The sequence below is a fragment of the Chiloscyllium plagiosum genome, unplaced genomic scaffold, assembly GCF_037043375.1.
Source record: "Chiloscyllium plagiosum isolate Xiang-an unplaced genomic scaffold, Cpla_swu_hap1 HiC_scaffold_37, whole genome shotgun sequence".
Taxonomy (NCBI): domain Eukaryota; kingdom Metazoa; phylum Chordata; class Chondrichthyes; order Orectolobiformes; family Hemiscylliidae; genus Chiloscyllium; species Chiloscyllium plagiosum.
The window spans coordinates 38186492-38209034 of NW_028270175.1; the positions used below are offsets into that span (position 1 = coordinate 38186492).

Below are 22543 nucleotides of genomic sequence, written 5' to 3' on the forward strand. Positions count from 1 at the left end.
GCAGTTTCTAACTTTGATATACATTATGTAAATAATATTTACCATGTAGCTCGAGTCTGCTGGAAGAAAAGCAAATTGTTTCGGAATATTACCTATCACTTGCGAAACAATTTATAAAGTACAATAAAAGATGACCACTTTCACTGGTGTTGCAAACCGTTTGTGATTTTATACAAAAGTAGCACCTAATTTAGTGTGATCAGCCGAAAGTTCTCAAAAGGTATTAACCCATTGCAATGTCAGCTTTCTGTGGACTGACATTTTCCGATGTTGCCCTTCACAAAGATGGCGGGGCCCATTTAATACGGGATGATGGGCGGATAGACCATCCAATCGGCACGCGGAATAGGCCACCATCCACCAATCAGACCGCGGTACGGGTGTGTGGGGGTGGGGTTAAGTCGCGGAGACTGAGTTACGCTGAAAGTTGCAAATGTTTGTTACAATCCTGTTCGTGGCGAGCGAGTGACTGAACCGGGCTGGGACGATCGCGAAGATTTTCAATGAAGATGAAGACCAAGCAGGTAGGAATTCTTTGGCGTTCCCTTGCAGGTGTTATTTCCCCCCCCCCCCCCCTCTCGCTACCGAATGTTATTAAAGGGATCTGGAGCCTATGGCTGAGCGGGCTGAAGTGTTTGCCTTCGCAAAGTTGAGATTCCCAAAAACTGCCTGCCCGCAAGTGTTGTAAAATTTTTAAGTTGCTGTTTTAAAAGATCAATGCGTAATTGCTGCCGCTTGTACTACAAGAACCTCTTACAATCCGACCGGCACACGATCCAAATATGTCGGCAAATTACAAAAGAGGAGTCAGGAAGTCAGTTCAATGCAGGCTGTATCCTTCCCCACCAGTTGGCCCTGCCTATATAGGCAGGTTGGCATGGGTGCTGTGAGAATAGCAATCTGGCGTTAGGATGGCACAGACTTCGCTGGGGGAACAGCTTTGTTGAGAGTACTGCTGGAACACTTCAGTGAGGGTTATATTATTGTGATGATTATTATAATTTGCATCCCGTTGTTGTCACAATCAAAAGGTGCCAGGAAATCGTGTCGTTTTTGATCGGTGCTGTAACCACGTTGAGTTTTTTTATTCAAAGGTGCATACACTTTTTTTTTGAGGCGAGTGACAGCTTATGTGCCCCAATTAAAGCAATAAAAGACCGTTTCCTGTGTCTGTGGAAGTTGTCCGGATTTCAAATTGTAAAGTAAAACAACAACGTACAGCGCTGCTATATGTTGAAAAATAAAGTAGTAAGCAGATACCATACGCTGCAGGTCCTCAAGAGTGTTGAGGCCCAGTCATTTTGTTTCCATTTATATTTGACACCAAGAAAGTGGTTTGTAAACATTCAGCAAGCTTGTGTCAGAAAGTTGGCCCAGGGATAGCTGTGTGAGTGTCGATTATGTCGTTATAAAGGTGCTTTGTGGAAACAGTGGAATCCCATCAGACTTTCATCAGTGAGTGGGCGAGTGAGATTTAAGGAGATGAAGTCATTTATTGTGCTCTCGGCGGTTGTCCAGACATTTTGTTGATTGAAGCAATTTTGTTCATTTCACCACCCTTTCTCCAGTTTTTTCGCCCACTCTTTCTCAAGGATGTTAATTCATGCTAGGATACAGTTCTTTCAGCACGAGCAGTTGAGTACTTTCACGAAAAGGCATTGTAACAACTGCAAGTTTAGGCAGTTAATGGGCAGAAATTCCAACCACATCTGCGGGTGATGAGCTTCATTTGAAATGAACCGACAATATGGAAAGGAAATTTGCTTGGGCTGTGCAACAACAACTTTGCATTTGCAGTCAGCTGACCAAACACCAGCCAATCATCACCGCCACTGAAGTGACAAGTTCAATTTAAGTCTTGTTATCAAGCTATTCATTCGGGAACAACACCTAAACCAACCCATATCCTGATAACGACAGGAGTACATGCATGGGGTCACTGGATACTGTTTGAAAATGATACACTACCTGATTTTAATTTCTTCCTGCGTAGACCAGTTGAAATAAGGTGCTCTGCTTGTTGCCTTGGTTGAACCTGGCCTCTGTAGGAGGAATTTAATGCTCTGCCCTGTGGCAAACTTGATGCCATGGCACCAAATTATTTAATGGTGGGATTCAGCCAACTTCCCTCCTTCACCCTGATTAAGTTAAAAATCACACATCACCAAGTTGGAGCACTACTCACCTGACAAAGGAGCAGTGCTTCTAAAGCTAGTACTTCTGAATAAACCTGTTGGACTATAACCTGGTGTTGTGTGATTTTTAACTTTGTCCACCCCAGTCCAACACAGGCATCTCCTCATCGTGGTAGCCTGATTAAGCCAGTCTTCTCCCCTTCACTGGTTAACTAAAGTGAACAACTAATGCCACTTTAGGGCATTAATTCTACTACCACTGGTGATCATCCAGCAGAGGGAAAGGGGTGTTTGCCACGCATGGAACATTATACTCAAATCGTGGATGTGTCCTTCATTCAAAGACACACCACTTCAGTCCTACCATCTTGCCCTCGCTGTTAATTCCCACCCTGGTGCTTGATCCTGTGGAAGGCCATTGCTGTCCAATGGTATACCTCAGTGATAGTTAATTCAGTGGGCCTTCTTTAAAAGAAGCAACACTGGACATGTGTGCAACCTTTGTCAACCCCATTGACTACTGCTGTCTGATTTAGGACCACAGCAGGTGGCTCATCAGCAAATTGTGCCAGAGAATGATTGATGTAAAGTATTTCTTCCATCTAACCCAACTATATTATTGTTAGTTCCCTGAAAGAATTAAATATGTTTGTTGTGTATGCTATTGAATATTCCTAGTTTGAGAGCTTTTTGGCCTTTAAGATCTGTAAGGATGCTAGTGTGCAGTGATATAGGGCAAGCCAAACAAAGAACAGCCAGGGAATTCCTAGAAGCATGGCACTCATCCACAAACTCCATCAACAAACACATCGACCCGGACCCAATATACCGGCCACTACAGCGGACTGCTGAAACTGACAACCGGAAGCGGCAGGGACAGGCCACTATAAATGCCGGAGGAAACACCACAGAAGCGCTTCACAGGAGGCTCCCAAGCACTGAGGATGTCACCTAGACAGGGGACGAAACGTTTGCAACAAAAACTTTCAGCTCGGCGAACAGAACCACAACAGTGATATCCCTTGCTGCTGCAGTCGATGCCAATTCGGTAGTACCCTATGGACAGTGGGAACCTGAATCAATATGAAGTGGAAAGCACAATTTAAAATCTAAAATTTTATTGGATTCTAACCTTACATTCAATATGTGCTAGATTGTGAGAGATAGACGAGGAGTTAAAATATTCTCAGGAGACTAACTGTAGAAAGTTTCTTGTGAATGAACATTCCTGTTCAATTCCACCCTGCTAGGAATTAACTGATCCAAACCAAAGTGATTAGTGAGGACAGAGACAACATTAAATATGATTCTTCATCAGAACTTCAGTTAATTCCATAAGCTTTCAACACTTCATTACTTTTAGCTATCAGTAAGTGTACATCTTCTGCTGTGCTAGCCACTAGGCCAGATCATCCTTTTTTAAATTCTTTCATAGGGCATGGGTGTTGCTGGAAAGGCCAATATTTGTTGCTTAATTGCCCTTGAATTGAGTGGTTTGCTAGGTTATTGAGGGGGTAGTTAAAGTCAACTCTAGCTCTAGGTCTGGAGTCACATGTAGGTCACATGCCAAGTCAGGATGGCAGTTTTCCTTTCTAAAAGGGGACTAGTGACCCAGGGGGATTCTTACAACAATTAATGATATTTGTCATGATCATCATTACTAGCTCTAGCTATTTCAGATTTACTAATTGAATTTAAATTCCATCAAATTGCCATGGTGGGATTTGAACCTATATCTCCAGAACCTGAGCCTCTGAATTACTAGTCCAGTGGCAAAACCGCTACACCAATATCTATAAATTTCATTGTTTTTCACCAATTGACAAACTACTTTGACACCTTTTTGTACTTCATATCGTGCTTCTTTCATATTGGTTTCTGCACTGGTAATAGTTGACAGCCTTGTCTCAACTATGTCTGATTACTCCAGATCAGTTTCATGAAATATTGTTCTGATAATACCAGTGTTTCCCATTTACAGACCATTCTTTTATCTCCTAAATCAACTCTGATGGCCTCCAGCACTTTGCAACAGTTCTTGCCAATTGTCTGTTGAAAACACAAAGCAAGTATACACTTCTTGCAAGTACCATATTCTTCTAGTCCAAGTACTGTTCAAGTACAATGTGCTTCTATATCTTAGCACTTATATCACTTCCATAGTTAGAATACTAGCTAGAAATATACATTACCTTTTGTAACTTTTTAAATCTATTGTCACTTAGAAATCTTTAGTTTGACCTTAATCTTTACTTTGGCTTTGTTAAAGTATTGAACAAAATACAAAATATCACAGGTTAATTTGCATTCCTGTCAGAAGCACACCATTTGTAAAAAGCTTGAGGGGCAATGAAGACTGTAAAAGTTACTGTGAAAGATGTTGACATAAAGTACAACATCTGTTTCAATAATGTTGTGAAACTGAACATTGAATGTTATAGATTAATATGGTCATAATCATATAGAATGATGACTTATGCTTGAAGGAACATAGGATATACTCTGATGTCTTAAGTTTTAATTAAAACTTGATCACAAATTGGAATAAACCAAATTGAAATTGTTTTACCAAATGAGAGGAATAAATGAGAGTTTGAAAAATATTTATACTTAACTTTTTAAAAAAAATGTTCATTGCATATGGACATTACTGGCTAGGTCTTTATTTATTGCTCATTCCAAATTGCCCAGAGAGTGGTTAAGAGTGAACACATTACTATAGATCTGGAATTACATGTAAGACAAATCAAGTAAGATTGGCAGATTTCCTTCCCAAAAGGGCATGAGTGAAACATATGAGTTTTTACGATATAGTCAACATCACTGAGACTAACTTTCAATGTTAATTCCACCAGCTGCCTGTCTCTCAAGCATTAGCCAAAAATTAGACTATTATAAAGTTTTAATAACTTGGAAATGTTATAAATATTATAATGCTTCAACCAAAAATGTTGTAAAGGGTATATTTAATCACTTCATGTTGCAAAAGTTAAAATCCACAAATAATCCATGATGATCAATTTGGGGAAAAATGAGGGTGCTTTTCAAATCTTATATTATCACAGATTAACTTTGAGGGTGTTTTATAGATATTGCATCCACATATGTTAACATATTGGTTCAGTTATGATAAATTTGCAAAATATCTTGTTTAAGGTTGGAATCCGTCGATCAGCTCGTATTAGGAACAGGGAGCTCTGTTCCATAGCTTCAAATACCTCCAATCAGGATGTTAAAGATGACAGCTCAGTGCAGAAAACAACCAAGGTAAGATAAATGACTTCTTCATATACTAACAGTATTATATGTAACAACAACAGTTTGACTATCTATGGAGTATATTTAATGTAATGCAAATATTCCAAATGATTTGGAGGTGCCGGTGTTGGACTGGGATGTACAAAGTTAAAAATCACACAACACCAGGTTTATTTGGAAACACTAGCTTTCGGAGCGCCGCTCCTTCATCACGTGGTTGTGGAGTATAAGATCATAAGACACAGAATTTGCAGCAAAAGTTTACAGTGTGATGTAACTGACATTATATATTGAAAAAGACCTGGATTGTTTGTTAAGTCTCTCCTCTTTTCGAATGAACGTGTTGGTTTCAGTTCTTTCATATGTAAAAGTTATGCGATCAACTTATTTATTGGAAATTCCTGTTTAAAAAACAAACACCAAGGAACTGAAATCATTAATTAATTAATTTATTTATTCTTTTTATTCCCTCCTCAGTCCAAGCAGCTGCTGTTACAAAGAGGGAAGATGTCTAACCTCCCTTGTTTTCCTCATGCTTCTGTGATTAGTTTTTGAAAGTAAGCAGCGTTTCACAATAACTAAGGGCTACCTCTCCTGTTTTCCTTTGTCCACTTTCCACGATGGTGCAGAAAAAAATTAACCTTTTCGTGGATTAGAAGGAAAATTAAATTTATGCCCCTTTGCTTTTATGCCATTGTGCATTAATGCATCAACGAATTATTGCAGTATGCCATCTTCGTTTCATACAGGTTTCGCAAATGAAATGGCATGCTTCAGGGAAAACAAATACTATCATGGCTGGAAATCAGTCTCCAGCAACTACACCAAAGTAATCTTGGACCAGTGGCTTCCAATCACTCACTGCAGGATTCTACAATCATGAAATATAGCCCTTTACATTCGGAAAGAGTTCAGTCTGGTCTGTTACCTCTACATACTATTGATATGCAATCAAATTAGTCAAATTTAAAAATTAGAATACCATATCAATCAATCAAATATATATTTGTATCTCTGAGTCAGAAGATTGTGAGTTCAAGTCCCACTCTAGGATGTGACTGCAAAAACTAAAGCTTACGTTCCAGTGCAATGCTGGGGGAGTGCAGTGTTATTGGAGATGCCATCATGGGATGAGATATTAAACTCTGAAATGGATGTAAAAGATCCCATGGCACTATTTTCCAAGAACAGCAGTTGTCCCGAGCTTCCTTGCTGATTTTTATAGCTCATTCTAAAGCTCCAGAGGAGACGAATCTTCTGGTTGTTAATATAATGCTGTTTGTAGGAGCTTACTGTGTACAAATTTGCTGTTATTTTTCCTTTGCTCTGAAAGTGACTGCACTTCAGAAGTACTGATTGTCTGAAAAAGTGTTATGGACACCTGGTAATCTTAAAAGGTGCCACATAAATGCAAGTCTGTCTTTCGTTCTTTCTAACAGGTTAGTTCACTATTGAAACAAGTTTGTTTACGTTTGGTCCAGGTTGTTGTTTGCTTTAATGCATACTACAAGAGCTGGCCACCAAATTTTATTTACATTTCCTTAATAGATATGCATATTTCTGTTTAACTTAGTGATGTTCCTGTTATACATCTGACTGTTGGAAGAGAGCACCATGTGTTCATATTAAAGTTTGTGTTACAGATTGAGAAACAGAATGTCATATCTGCTCACAATTTCAGGGGATGTATCATATTCTTCCTTAATACCCTTTCGTCTTCTGAAAGTGGTGACTTAGTGAGATATGACCAATCGGTTCAAGCGCCTCACCTAAAATTCTTCGTATGTATCCCTGCCAGTAATATTTAGCTGTAAATGAATCCTGGTGGATGCATCATTGTGTATTTGATCCTGATTTCATAAATAACTCAAAAGACTTCAAAATGGATTAAATGCCACCAACTACTTAACATAAAAGAGACTTAAAGGTAGTCAGTTTAAGTCAAAACTAAATAAAATATTAGTTGACCTTTTGCAAAAAAAGGAGCATAAAAATTAACCTGTTCATATCTCTCTGCAGACTCCTTGTGTCATCCTCACCACTTGCCTTCCCACATATTTTTGTGTAATCCACAAACGTGGCTGTGGTAAATTCCCTTTCATCATCCAAGTCATTAATGTATATTGCAAATAATATTATGGTTTGCACTGACCCCGCGACACTCCAGAAGTTGCAGGTTGCCATCCTGAGAATGCCCCCCGTCTAGCATCATGGGCTTTTAACTTGTTAAGTAGTTTAATGTGTGGTACTGTATCAAACACTTTCTGAAAATCCAAATATGTTATATTCTTTGCTTTCCCTTTATCTGCCCTGCTTCTTACCTGCTGAAAGAATTCTAGTAAATTTATGAGACATGATTTCCCCTTCATGAAGCCATGCTGACTCTGTTTGATAAATGTATGTATTTCTAAACACTCTGATATTACATTCTCAACCATAAACTCTAACATCTTCTCAATAACAATGTTAAATTAACTGGTTTAGTTTCCTGCTTTTTTTTGTCCCTTCTCTTTTTAAACAAAGGTGTTAAATTGGCACTTTTACAATCCTTTGGGATTCTTTTAGAGTACAAGGATTTCTGGAAGATTATTGACAATGCATCCACATCTCTGTAGCTGCTTTCTTTAATATCCTCGGAGACATTCCATTAGTTCCTGGAAAGTTATCAGTCTTTAGCCTCTTAATTTTTCTAACACTTTTTCAGAAGAAAAGGTAAGGCATCTATTTAAGAATTGTTACTACTATTCCCAGTGCTAGGGAAAAAAAAACAGTGGTCCCAATGAGCTATTTGACAGAGGTCCTCTACAATTTACTACTTAATTTATAATCAGAACACATATAGCATATATAGCATATAGCATATCTTCTGATGTAAAACCATGAGTAAAAATTTTGGTGTGTTTTCAGCATTCATCTCTTGAAGTTGATGACTCTTCTAGGTTTTGTAGCCTCAATGATTGCCAGTAACCACTTTTTGCATAAGCCAAAACGGCAAGTCTTGACATCCCATCAGACCAAAGGACACATTACAATTAAACATCATTCTGTTTTTACTAAACCAGCATTCGTGGCACCATGTAGCATCTTGGTTTTGTTTTCCATTTCCAGAACTGTCAAGGCTAAGAATAGCATCTTCATATGGCCATGAAATGAGTTAGCTCAGCACATTATAGTTGCAGAGCCTTGAGCCTTGCTGATCTCTTGCTTGGTTCGCATAACCCTGTATCAATAGAAATAAAATCTCCTGTAAGTTAATTAATCTACTGCATGAGTTGAGTGGCTTCATCAATACCAGGAAGAAATTTAAATCAGTTTTGTTTAATGGTAAACTATATGGTTTAGCTAGTTCCACTCCACCTTTTAGAAAATTTAGGATTCAAAAGCCTTGACTGATGCCAACCTTCCTCTAAATTTCTGGACAGAGGTAAATGAGAGGTGTACCTGTGGAAACAAAATGTTCATTCACTCTGTTCAAGGGAAGAGATTGTACAGATTTCTCAGTTTCTAAATTTGGCAACATTTAAACATTGTGATGGTTGTCTTTGAATATCAACTGATCAAAACCCTAATTTGTCTTCATAAGAGGAACCTTCATCCTTTATGGCATGATTTCAGTTTCTCTCAGTTTCTTCTTTTCAGTCACCCACTGTTCAGTACAGTTGTTTTATACATATTGTCTTATGTGTGGCATGTCAAGAAGTTAAATTCCAGTCTAGTATTCCTTTCATTTCAAAGATTTGTCAACTTGCCGAATTTAGGATTATGAGCCAAATTTTCAATTAGCTCATGTAATGTGAGTGGAACTTTCTACCTAACAGATTCCATTTGCAGTTACTTTCGACAACCAGCAGTTGTGATTGGTAACTGTGAAAATAAATAATGACTGTAACTATACCAACGGGATGTTGTGACGTCAATGCAGCTACACTGAAGTGAGAACAATTCAGCATTACATTTGTTACCTTGTGAAGCGAGCAATATGAGTTAGGAACTACATCCAGTGATTTCATTCTGTAATCATGAGGCAAAAAGACACTAAATTATCTTGCAATATACTATTTCCCAAGCAGATACGTTCCAAGCATACACATGTAGATAACGCAAGTGTAGATAACTTAAAAATGTAAAGGATTGTCTTGTGTCAGCAGATCTTACAAAGAAGTACTGTTGTGGGAATGCGAGAAAGACTTCAAATTTGACTAAATTTAAAAGCTGATTATTATAGGGAACCTGGAAGCAGATATAGAAAGAGGCTGTTTATATTAAAAAGATTCTATTGTGTTTAATTTGGGAGCTGCCAGAACTTGACCCACTATTTCCAATATAAGGCTACTGGTTTAGTTTTACCCATTATACATAGTTGATGACACATTTGGGACATCATTTATAGTTGTTTTGAAGGCAGTGGAATGTTCAGGTGATGGAATCTCTTACCTTGACTAATTCTACTATGACATACACCAGCTCATAACTTCGACCACATTTTGTTGGAAGAGGATATTTGGATTGTACTTGAAGCAGATTTTCAACAGAACTAGCAAGTTATATTTTTGCCACAAAAGTATTGCATGCTATTGTTGCTTTTCCTTGTGGTAATGTTTAATATAACAATGCTCTGATTTAAAATTATTCTTCAGAAAGGCTTGCAAGAGTTAGAATTTGCCTGAGTCCTATAATTAATTAAATCTCAATATGATTATAAGAATTTGAATTGCATTAACATAAATTCTTGGCCCTAACAGTGTAAGGAATAAATATACCAGCCACGCTGGCTATATTCAACATCAGTTGTGAGTGTCTGGTATTGGCCAAGGCAGATATTATGTACTAGTGCAGCTGTATGTTGATGGTTGAAGGGGTGAATATTGAAGCAGTTTCACATTGCTATTTGAGATTGCCTAAGTCATTCTGTTCCTGTTTTAATATTAACAGTTTAACAGTTAAGCCATCAAGATGGCCATTATGTCAAGTCTGGGAGGTTTATTGAGAAGGATCCCTCTTCAACATACTTCCTAGGTGTGGTGTGAAATAGCTTACAAAGAAACAGTACACAAAATATCCCCTCTAAACTCTGAACTTATGGCACAGTCAAAAACAACCAAATATGATCACCTAGGATCTCCATAAAGCCAATTGTATGAATTTGTCGTATAACCAATTATGTTATTGCATTTGAGAAATACATTCTAGCTTGAATCACAAAGGATTATTTATTGCATTTCAAAATTTCCTAAAAGCTGGGGCAGTGCTTTCGAGCAGATCTGATTTTCATTTATTTATCTGCTGTTTTCTCTCCATAAGTTGCTATTCTGAACTATAGTGGATGGCGTAATGTGCCACTAGTCCTTGGTGAACATGCTTGCATTCTAGACTTTGTTCTCCAAACATACTATGCGACTACAGTCAGCAAAATGTCCATAATGTTCTGTATCCATGACCTAATAATTATGAAATGCAGCACAAGGATGAGGCCAAATAGAATTCCAAAGTACCACTTTCCTCTTAGTGAATGCCATAATAAAACCACATCACCTGTGCAGAGTGTGCCAACTTGTGTCAAGAGGCTACAAAGCTTATGTTACAAAATCCTATCAATCAAATTATTAAAATATACGAATCTGTTGATATTCTACCTTGTATATGAAATATTGACATGAGTAGATCATCTGTGGCACTGCTGATAATAGGTGAAAGGCTTGTGGGTTTGTAAGTAAACGGCCATTACATTAACCAGCTGAAAACAGTTTCCTGCTAACCTGGACCTGTCTCCACCTTTTAAGCCAGAGGGTTGAATTATGATAAATTAAGCATTCACTCAGTTCAGAAGTGTCCTAGTATATTATTTTTGGATGATCAAACGAACAGGTAAGCAATGAGCCAATTAACTTAAAGAAGCAGCCCTTAAAGGGGCATCATAACAAAAGTCAAATCTTCAAATAAAAGTCACGAAAACTAAAATATCATTCCTAGAGCTGAGGATAGAATTCAGTCTCTGAGGGGCCACTGGTCACAGAGGTCTCATATACTGGTGGACACGCTAAGCCCAGGATACGAGAGGTCCACCCACCTTACCCATCTCCCAGCTCTTCCACAAGAAGGTCAGAGTTCTTCCCACACTCAGGGAAAACTGCAGGATTTGTTTTGCATCTGTAACAATGTGCAGCAAATGCAAAGCATGTGTCTTCCAGCAGATCACGTATGGTATTACTCAAATCTGCAGTACTGTCATGTTTAGCTGTTACAACCTGTTATGTGCCGATGGGATTTCTGGATAGGCAAGTTCAGTTAATTGTGGTGACTTGCAAATTGCTCAGATCAATTGAAGTATTGTAACCACTTGTAAATGTCAGCCTTCAAGTCATGACTGGTTTCTTTGTTTCTTTTGTATAATTGGCATGCATTGGACACTTTTTTCTTAATAAAGTCATTCTCCCAGTGGTGCTATAGGGTATATGAGACAGATGTTTAATGGTATTTTAATATTACAATGGCCTGATGTACAATTTGTTTTGAGACATTTGTCTCTAACAGGACAGGTCAGTATTTTATTTCCTCTGATTTTCATTCACTAATGCATTTCCCTTCCTGTGTATTCACTCTCATATGATCACTAATTGAAACAGCAACAGACAACACAATCTTTCACACTCTGCCTCTGGAACAGTGCTTTGTATTGCACAATCAGACTTCACACCCCAAGCATGTTATGCATTAATAAACCAATAAAAATTACATTCTCCCATTCTGTTGACTTTCAATTTTTACTAAAATGTGACAGTGAATGATATTATTCATATGGTATCTGTTTGAATGGCATAGACCAATCAGGAATGCAACAATAGATGTCTTTCCAAATGTGAGTTATAAGGGAAATAAGATAATATACATATCCTTCTTCAGTAGTCCCTGCGGAACAAAGATGAATTGCTTCCACTGGTTTCTGAAATGGCTAATAAGTCAATTGTCCAATCTGCAAAGGTGGGGCTTATTGTGCTTGGAGGGGCAGGTAGATGAGTTGCTCCTTCCAGTGCCTCCAAGACACCTAAGAGATAAACCTCTCAGAGTTGTTAGGTTTTGGATTGCACTGCCTAGAGAGAGGTGGAGGCAGATTCCATGACCGGTTTCAAAAGAGAGTTGAATATATATTTGAAAGTGATGCATTTAGAAGGTTACAGACATAGGGCTGGAGAATGGGACAAGCTGGGTAGGTCTTTCATGAGCTTGTACAGACATGATGGATTGAATGGCCTCCCTCTGTAAAATTCTTTGATTCTATATAATATGGAGTGAAGTGTTGCGAGTTACAAATATGTCACTGCTTGTCATTGGACAATGTTTGGTGATGAATTAAAAGTAACACAAAAGGAAATAAAACTTAATAATAAACATATTGTCCTATGTTTAAATTTTCCCTAATAGCACGCTAAAATCTTAAATATGCCTTAAAACAATACAGAAGAGTATCTTGTGGCTAATCAAAATCTTCTATTTACATTATATTCCTATTTGTTGTTGGTATTTCAAGTGTTTTAATGATTAACAATGATTATTGTGTGTGTGTTTTTATTGCAGCCATTTGAAACACTGCCCATGGTGGGTAAAGTGGATTCCAGCGCAAGTGACCATCCCTCAAAAAAACAGAAATGCGAAAGAGTAGAAGTGAAAACACAGGAGAAAGCTGGTGCCACTGAGCAAGATCTGGAAGATTCTGCAATCATCCTTCCACACAAGCCATCACACAAATCGACAGAGCAAACTGAGAAGCCACTTATTCATGAGGACTGCACACAGGATACCCCAGTAACACTGGAAAATGAAGTACCGTCCACAACAACCATAGAGCGGAGCAACACAGAGAAACAAAGGGAGCATGCAGCTGTAGCTGAAGAACTGATTAGTAATAATGGCTCTTCAACAGAAATAATGACGAAGACAATGGTGGATGTGGTTGATAAGGGCCTGTTGGAAAGCAAGGAAGACATTGAAAAAACAGTGAAAAGTGATAATGATGCCGAAAGGAGAAATATTATGGAAATTGATCAACCGCCAGGCACCTCATTCAAAGTGGACAGCAGCATTTTTCTGGACGAGGACAGCAATCAGCCAATGCCTGTTGGCAAGTTCTTCGGAAATGTAGAGATAATGCAAGTAGGTGCTGTAAATAATTGCTGTTACGTATTCGTTCAGTTTCCATGTGTAAGAAGTAGAATGTCGTTCTGTGAGAATAAAATACATTGGGGAATTTTCTCTTCGATTTAAAAAAGGATGCCATAGAAAAGTTTTATTAATCAACTGGCCTTCCTTCGTTCTGCCTGTAAATAGAACTTTGCTCTGGATTTATACTGCATTTCTTATTTCCTATAATTGGCAGAAGTTCAAGCTATGACAATCTCAGAGATAAATTGTAAACAGGTAGACAGAGGGTAAGGGTAACAGATTGGTATTTTAAGTGGCAGCAAGTGAAACATGGGATCACACAGGGATCAGTGCAAGCAGGTCTGTTGTTTACAATTTATATCGATGATGTAAAGGTTTGTCAAAAATAACAAATTGGAGAAGAGAGCCAAAACTGAGGAAGACTACAGCAAATTATAAGACAATAGGAACAAATTCACCCAATTGGCAGAAACTAACAAATTAATTCAACTTTAAGACATGATATTTTGGAAAACAAGGAGACTGCATATTATTTCTAAAAATAGTCAAAATGAGGTGGAGAAGCAAAGAGATCAGGGATTACAAAGCACAAATCACCAACAGTTTGACTGCAGGTGAATGAAACCATGACGAAAGCAAACCAAAAGAGCTTGGGTTTATTTCCAAAGGGACAGAAATTGAACAGTAGAGAATTAATGCCAAACACCTGGTTCGCCCACACTTATTGTACAGTCTACACTTTTGGCTGCCACATTATAACATAGATATGGAGGCAATAGACACAGTCTGAAAAAGATTTACAAGCTTTGCAACGGAACTGAGAGTTTATACTCAGGAAAGGGCAAACAGATGGGCCTCATTTTTCTTGTAAAGATTGAGGGAGGATTTTTATCAAGGCTTTTGAAATTATGAAAGGATTTTATAAATTACACATAGACAACTGTACTGAAAGGACATCTTGCTCATCAACTCAAGAGGCACCATATCATCTCCTTGTGTTGGTGGCCTCCCAGTAACTGAGTTGAACAGCCTCGAGCATTCCTTAAAATCAGGGACATCAGGGGAGAGCTGCCAGCCAAATAGAGACTCCAGCTGAGTTCAGATGAAGGTGGCTCCTGCCAGTACTGCATCTACCTGGTCAGAAGAGGCAGAAAAGTTCCCATCCACTACTCCTATACCAGATTAAATGCCCTCCCTCCACCAAACATGCCTTGTAGGAGAACATTAGATACCATCTAAAGAGTATGTTTCCTTTTGGAGGGAAGGGCATAACCGACACCATCAATACAAAGTAATCACCAAGAAATCAAGCAAAGAATATAGAAGAAACCTGTTTGCCCCAAAACGATAGGAATGTGGAACCTGTCACTACGGGAAGAATTGAAGCTAATGGTATAGGAGCATTTAAAGGGAAATTTGAAGAACATGTGAAGGGAATTAAAGTACAAAGATGAGGAAAGGCGGAAGGAGGTTTGAGTGGAGCATGGACTAAATAGCATGGTTCAGTGCAGCAGGATGTGCAATTCTGTGCAAGTTCTCATTGTTGTAAACCATTTCCATATGTGTGTAAATTTTGAGTTTGAAGGTCATCACTATTGATAGAGTCATAGAAATGTATAGCACGGAAACAGGCCCTTGGGCCCATCCCCATGCTGACCAGATATCCTAAATTAATCTCATCCCATTTGCCAGCACTTGGCCCATATTGCTCTGAACCCTTCCTATTCATATACTCTTTTAAGTGTTGTAATTGTACCAGCCTCCACCACTTCCTCTGTTAGCTCATTCCATACATGCACCACCCTCGGGTCTCTTTTCAATCTTTCCCCCCTCACCCTAAACCTATGCCCTCTAGTTCTGGACTACCCCACGCCAAGGAAAAGACCTTGTCTATTTACCCTATCCATAACCCTCAGGATTTTATAAACTTCTATACGGTCACCCCTCAGTCTCAGAAGATCCAGGGAAAACAGCCAAAGCCTATTCAGCCTCTCCCTGAGCTCAAATCCTCCAACCCCTGGCAATATCCTTGTAAATATTTTCTATTTCACAATATCCTTCCAAAGCAGGGAGACCAGAATTGCACACAATATTCCAAAAATGGCTGAATCAATATCCTCTACAGCTGGAACATGACCTCCCAACTCCTGTACTCAATGACAGGTCAAAAATAGAAAGCATACTAAACACCTTCTTCACTATCCTATCTACCGGAAACTTTACTTTTAAGGAACAATGAACCCGCACTCCAAGGTCTCTTTGTTCAGCAACACTCCCCAGGTCCTTGCCCTTAAGTGTATAAGTCCTGCCCTGATTTGCCTTTCCAAAATACAGCACCTCCCATTTATCTAAATTAAACTCGATCTGCCACTCCTCAGCCCATTGGCCTATCGGACCAAGATCCAGTTGTAATCTGAGGTAATCTTCTTTGGTGTCCACTACACCTCTATTTTTGGTGTCATCTGCAAACTTACTAACCATACCTCCTATGTTCACATCTAAGTCATGTATATAAATGATGAAAATTGGTTAACCCAGCACCGATCCTTGTGGCATACCACTGATCACAGGCCTCCAGTCTGAAAAGCAATCCTGTACCGCCACCCTCTGTTTTATATATTTGAGCCAGTTCTATATCTAAATAGCTCATTCTCCTGTATTCCATGTGATCTAACCTTGCTAAACAGCCTACTATGAGGAACCTTGAACACCTTACTTAAGACCATATATATCATGTCCACCGCTCTACCCTCATCAATCCTCTTCATTACTTCTTCAAAAAAACTCTAATAAGTTACTGAGACATGATTTCTCATGAACAAAGCCATGTTTACTATCTCTAATCAGTCCTTGCCTTTCCAAATACGTGTAAATCCTGTCCCTCAGGATTCCCTCCAACAACTTGCCCACCGATGTCAGGTTCACCAGTCTATAGTTCCCTGGCTTTTCCTTACCTTTCTTAAATAGTGGCACCACATTAGGCAACCTCCAGGCCTCTGACACCTCACCAACTATATCAGCAAGGGTCCGAGCAATCTCTTCCCTAGCTTCTCACTGAGTTCTAGGGTACACCTTATCAAGTCCTGGTGATTTATGCGTTTTAAAATATTCATATGGACATTTTTCACGCAGTCACCATCTATTTCCCCACATTCTGTATCTTCCATGTCCTTCTCCACAATAAACACCGATGCAAAATACTCATTTAGCCAAACCTATCTCATGTCCCCTTTTTGTCCTCTTGATTTCCCTCACAAGTACACTCCTACTGCCTTTATACTCTTCTAAGGATTCACTTGATCTCTGCTGTCTATAGCTGACATATGCTTCCTTCTTTTTCTTAACCAAAACCTCAATTTCTCTAGTCATCCAGCATTTACCTATACCTACCAACGTTGCCTTTCACCCTAACAGGAACATACTGTCTTTGGACTCTCATTATCTCATTTTTGAAGGCTTCCCATTTTCCAGCCGTATTGTTACCTGCGAACGTTCACTCCCAATCAAATTTTGAAAGTTCTTGCCTAATACCGTCAAAATTGGCCTTTCTCCAATTTAGAACTTCAACTTTTAGATCTGGTCTATCCTTTTCCATCACTATTTTAAAACTAGTAGAATTGTGGTTGCTGGCCCCAAAGTGCTCCCCCACCGACACCTCTGTCACCTGCCTTGCCTTATTTCCCAAGAGTAGGTATAACCACATACTGAATCAGAAAATTTTCTTGGATGCACTTAACAAATTCCTCTCCATCTCAACCCTTCACAGTATGGCAGTCCCAGTCTCTGTTTGGAAAGTTAAAATCCCCTGCCATTACCACTCTATTATTCTTAGAGATAACTTAAATCTCCTTAGAAATTTGTTTCTCAATTTCCAACTGACTACTGGGGGGTCTGTAGTACAATCCCATTAAGGTAATCATCCCTTTCTTATTTCTCAGTTCCTCCCAAATAAATTTCCTGGATATATTCCCAGGAATATCTTCTCTAAATGCAGCTGTAATGTTATCCCTTATCAAAAATTCCACTCCCTCTCCTCTCTTGCCTCCCTTTCTGTCCTTCCTGAAGCACTTGTATCCTGTCCATCCCTGAGGCACATCTCTGCAATTGCTATGATATCCCAGTCCCATATTCCTAACCAGACCCTGAGTTCATCTGCCTTCCCTGTTAGGCCTCTTGCATTGAAATAAATGCAGTTTAATTTATCAGTTTTACCTCATTTGCTGCTTTGTCCCTGCCTGCTTTGACTGACCTGCTGCTTTTCCCAACTGTAGCAGTGTCAGACTGATCTCTTTCCTCACTGTCACCCTGGATCCCATCCCTCCACCTTACAAGTTTAAATACTCCTGAGCAGCTCTACCAAAGATCCCTGCCAGTATATTAGCCCCGTTCCAATTCAGGTGCAATTCGCCCTTCTTATACAGGTCACTTCTACCCCAGAAGAGTTTCCAATGATTCAAAAATAGGAATCCTTTTCCCCTGCATCAGCTCCTCAGCCACACATTCATCTGCTCTGTCCTCCTATTCCTACCCTCACCAGCTCATAGAACTGGATATAATCCAGATATGACTACCTGTGTGAACCTCCTTTTTAAATTCCTGCCTAATTTCCTACATTCTCCCTTCAGAATCTCATCCTTTTTTCTTCCAATGTCATTAGTTCCAATGTGTACAACAACCTCCTGCTGGGTCCTCTTGCCTTTGAGAATATTCTGCACTCTGTCTGAGATATCCTTGATCCTGGCATCAGGGAGACAACACGCCATTCTGATTTCTCGTTGCCGGCCACAGAAATATCTACCTGTGCCTCTGACTAGAATGTCCCCTATCAGAGTTGATCGCTTGAAACCTGATGAACCCCTCATTACATTAGAGCCAGACTCGGTACCTGTTTGTGTTACATTACCCTGAGGGTCCATCGCCACCTACATTTTCCAAAATAGCATACTTGTTTGAGATGGGGATAGTCAGAGGAGACACCTGCATGACCTGCCTCCCTCTCTTACCTTTTCTGGAGGTAGCCTATCTACCTGAGTGTATCTGCGTTTTTTTTCCCCTTCCTATGTCTGCCATGCATCCTACCTTCTAGCTCCTGTAAACCCTAACTGCTGCTCCAATCAATCAATCCATGCGATCTGATAGGATTCACAATCAAGCACACTTCCTGCAAACATAATCTTCAATGAAATATAAACTCTCCCTAATCTCCCACATCCAACAGGAATAGCACATCATTCTACTAAATGCCATCTTTGCACTTGAACAATCTACAGACCCAGAAAATAGCACAGTCTCACTGTTCTAAAAAACACTGCTCCAGGCTAACATAGTACCAATGTTTTACTTTCAAATTTTAATCAAGAGACAGATCTGAACAAAACATGTAACCAAAAAGAACCCACTATACTCACTATTAAAAGAAGGCAGCTAGATTACACTTAAGAACAATACACTTATCTGCTCCTGTGCTGTGACCTTTCCCACAAAGTTCCTTCCTATGTCACCTGTGAATTTCACTGTTTAGTTTTCTTAGATGCAGTCCAATGTCCAGTAATACTTGAATTCAAACACCAAAGGCAGTAGCTGTGCAGATTCACTGCTGTGTCAGACAGCAGTGTAGGTCTCTCTCTCCCTCTCTCTCTATCTGACCATGTGGTCTTTGCCTTTGTCTTTCTTCTTCCTTTTTAAAGTGCCATTGTTTTGATCTTTTTTCCCCAAAGTCCCAAAGCAATGCAACAGCTTATAAAACAGTAATTACTGCTCCTGAAATTAAAGGAAATCAGTTCCAACACTTAAAATACTTCAAAAAAGGAGCAGCTCCCACAATCACAATTTTTTCCCATCCCCCGTCTTGGATTACCTGTTAATATTGTTTTTAAATATATTGTTCATTTCGCATTTCAAGTTAGCCAATGGAAGCTTATGCCATCGCATTAGTTTCAGTTTATGCTAAAATTTATATCCAAGATTTTAAAATGGAATGTTGTCCATGGCTGATTCCCTCCAGAAGCAAAATGTTTGCTTTGTGTAACATTGTTGCGTGATTTGTTAAGATCTGTACATACTGGAACCATTCATCATTACCATCAAATCTTCTGTAGGATGACTTTCTGATCAGAGTACCTTTATTTGATGCTTCAATGAAAGACACTTCGACTTTCAGCATAAACTGCAGCAACAAAAGAAGTTGTCCCACGATCAATCCAAACAACCTGAATTAATTTGTTGATATTTATCTTGCAAAACCAAAGCTGGAAATAGGTTGTTGGCAGATGAGCACTTTCAACTCAAGCCACCATGCAGTTTTAAGATAATTTTAAACTAACAAAACAAGGTTCTTAAGGAACTCCTGACATGAAGTGACAAGATATATTGATGATCTGCAACCATCACACTGTGTGGGGTGGCACAATGGCTCAGTGGTTAGCACTGCTGCCTCACAGCACCGTGGACTCAGGTTCAATTCCATTCCAGCCTTGGGCAACTATCTATGTGGATTTTGCACTCCCAATGTCTGCGTGGTTTTCCTTCAAATGCTCCAGTTTCCTTCAGATGCTCCATTTTCCTTTCACAGTCCAAAAATGTGATGGTGAGGTGGATTGGCCATAGCTTCCAGGCATGTGCGGGTGAAGTGTATTATGGGAAATGCAGGGTTACAGGGCATAGGGTAAGGGTATCGGTCTGGGTGGGATGCTGTTCAGGGGGTTGGTGTGGACTCGATGGGCCAAATGGCCTGTATCAAAACTATGGAGATTCCATGATTCTGTATTTAAGTTAGTTGCTGGAACATACGAAATAGGTTTGGGCAATATTCTCTGGAATTTGTTTTGTCAATGTCATTCCAGAAGCCATGCATCAGCATGCCAATCAACATGTGTTGACTTGTTCAGTGGCTGTGCAGCCAAGCAGCTTATAGGGAACATTGGACATGGTCATATCACTTTTAAGAGTTCAGTGAACTTTAATTACACCTCCTGGTATTTACTTACTAGCATACATGCATAATTCCAGGCACTTGTGTTGTAATTTAGCATACTTCCCCTCAATGTATCACACTGCAAGAGGACAGGGCTCAGGAAGATGTCAACTGAGAGATTTATACTATTAAGTCATATGCCATGATACGGTGATGTCATCACAAGCATGTCTCTTAAAGGTATATGCACATCGGCAGTGAAAAAACATTAACAACTCCAAGCATTAGAAGTAAAGCAATGTCTCATTCTGTCTAATCTACAAATTCTAAATCGTTTACCAATGCACATGCTTACATCCACAATGTTATGAAACACTTTTGGTGCGACTGTTGCTTTCTCTCGGTGGAGGAATTTGACATGAAATGGAATTCCTTGCTCATTATGTCAAAGGGAATCTCAAGACAGGTTTGCTTGTGCATGAGTAAGTGATGGTGTATCAGGAAGTTTAGCAACTATTTCACCTTAAATTGTTAAATTATATTTCTCATTTACCATGTGTCTTCTGCAATACATATCTGGATTTGTATACATACTCAGTTAACCAATTTTCACACCTTCAGACTTTACTTAATAGATAATTTGCTGCATTTTGTCCAGAATGCATAGATGAATTGATTACAGGTGAAGCAAGAAGGTCATTACTAAGGCTAAAATTAGTTTTGATTTGGAGATGCTGGTGTTGGACTGGGGTGTACAAAGTTAAAAATCACACAACACCAGGTTATAGTCCAACAGGTTGAATTGGAAGAACTCGCTTTCAGAGCACAGCTCTACCACCTGATGAATTAAACCTGTTGGACTATGACTTGTTGTTGTGTGATTTTTAAAATTAGTTTGTCGCTGTTTAAAGCAAATTTTAAAACAATTCCATTTGAAAACAAAGCAATATTTAGAGCCTGGTATTTGTTGATAGTGATACCATTAGATTTTCATTAACCATTAAATCATTTTAAAGTTTAAACATTTACATTTTTTAAACATTCTTGAGGGTAAGTGAAGCACATTTGAGAAGCTCTCTTAAAAATTGTACCATTGTCACAAATTCAGATTCAGACTTTAGCATTCATTTTTCAAATGTTTGAATTTGACTACTTATCAAACTCAGAATTTTGAATCACCCCAAGACAGTGGTTTATGACCCTCAGAATATTGGAGATTTCAATTCCTCTATATTAATGATGAAGACACTGCTGCCGCCGCCTGTCTGCACCTGATAATGTCGGATATATTTCTGGTGATTGAACAAATGCACTATCAGGAACAGCACATTGCTCACTTGAACGTTCTGCTACAATACTCATTGATGCCACATGTACTAAAAGGAAAGCTTTGAGGGCAGGTGGATAGATTTTAACTTTGATAAAAATGTAATATAATGGATGTTTCAGGATCTTCCGCAGTCAGTACCACTTTTGGATTCTGCCACCAGACGAGAGTACAGGAGGAGGCATTTCATTGCCAAAGATGAAGAAGATGAAGAACTAGAGGACAAGGCAGTTAATGAGACAGCAGGAGAGCCAAGATCCATGCCTCCTTCAGAGACTGAGGTATGACACTTGTGTGTATTTGTTGCTTCGGAGGGTTTTTTTAGTAAGATAGATGATTTTCATCAGTGTACAGCAACAAAAAAAGTGATATCAAATGAAAACAAGTACTGGTAGTGAGTTTTGAGAAGATTTGTAGCTCAGGTTAAGGTTCTGGATGTAGGTTTGCTTGCTGCGCTGGAAAGTTTATTTTCTGATGTTTTGTCACCAAAAGAGGTAACATTTTCAGTGAGCCTCCGGATGAAGCATTGGTGGTGTTACATCGTGGTTTATACCACCAGTGCTTCATTCGGAGGCTCACTGAAGATGTTCCCTAGTATGGTGACGCAATGTCTGAATACGAACTTCCAGCTCAGCGAGCAAACCTACATCCAGGGTGTGAAAAATGTCCATTCAGGTTAGGGAAACTAGATATGACAACTACACAGGAACAGGTTTCTGAGTAAACAGTAAGTAAAGTTTGTAATAATCTATC

The 22543-nt window shown here is 39.1% G+C and overlaps 1 protein-coding gene across 1 annotated transcript in view; it reads left to right on the forward strand.

The window, feature by feature from the left end:
• The first annotated feature begins 235 nt into the window (after window positions 1–235).
• Window positions 236–22543, forward strand: part of cunh1orf174 (chromosome unknown C1orf174 homolog) — a 29436-nt gene continuing 7128 nt past the window's right edge. The window contains exons 1-4 of the mRNA XM_043675397.2: window positions 236–524; window positions 5292–5402; window positions 12966–13541; window positions 21913–22071. Of these exons, the coding sequence (XP_043531332.2) occupies window positions 504–524; window positions 5292–5402; window positions 12966–13541; window positions 21913–22071 (867 nt within the window). The 5' untranslated portion in view covers window positions 236–503. The remainder of the gene's footprint in view (window positions 525–5291; window positions 5403–12965; window positions 13542–21912; window positions 22072–22543) is intronic.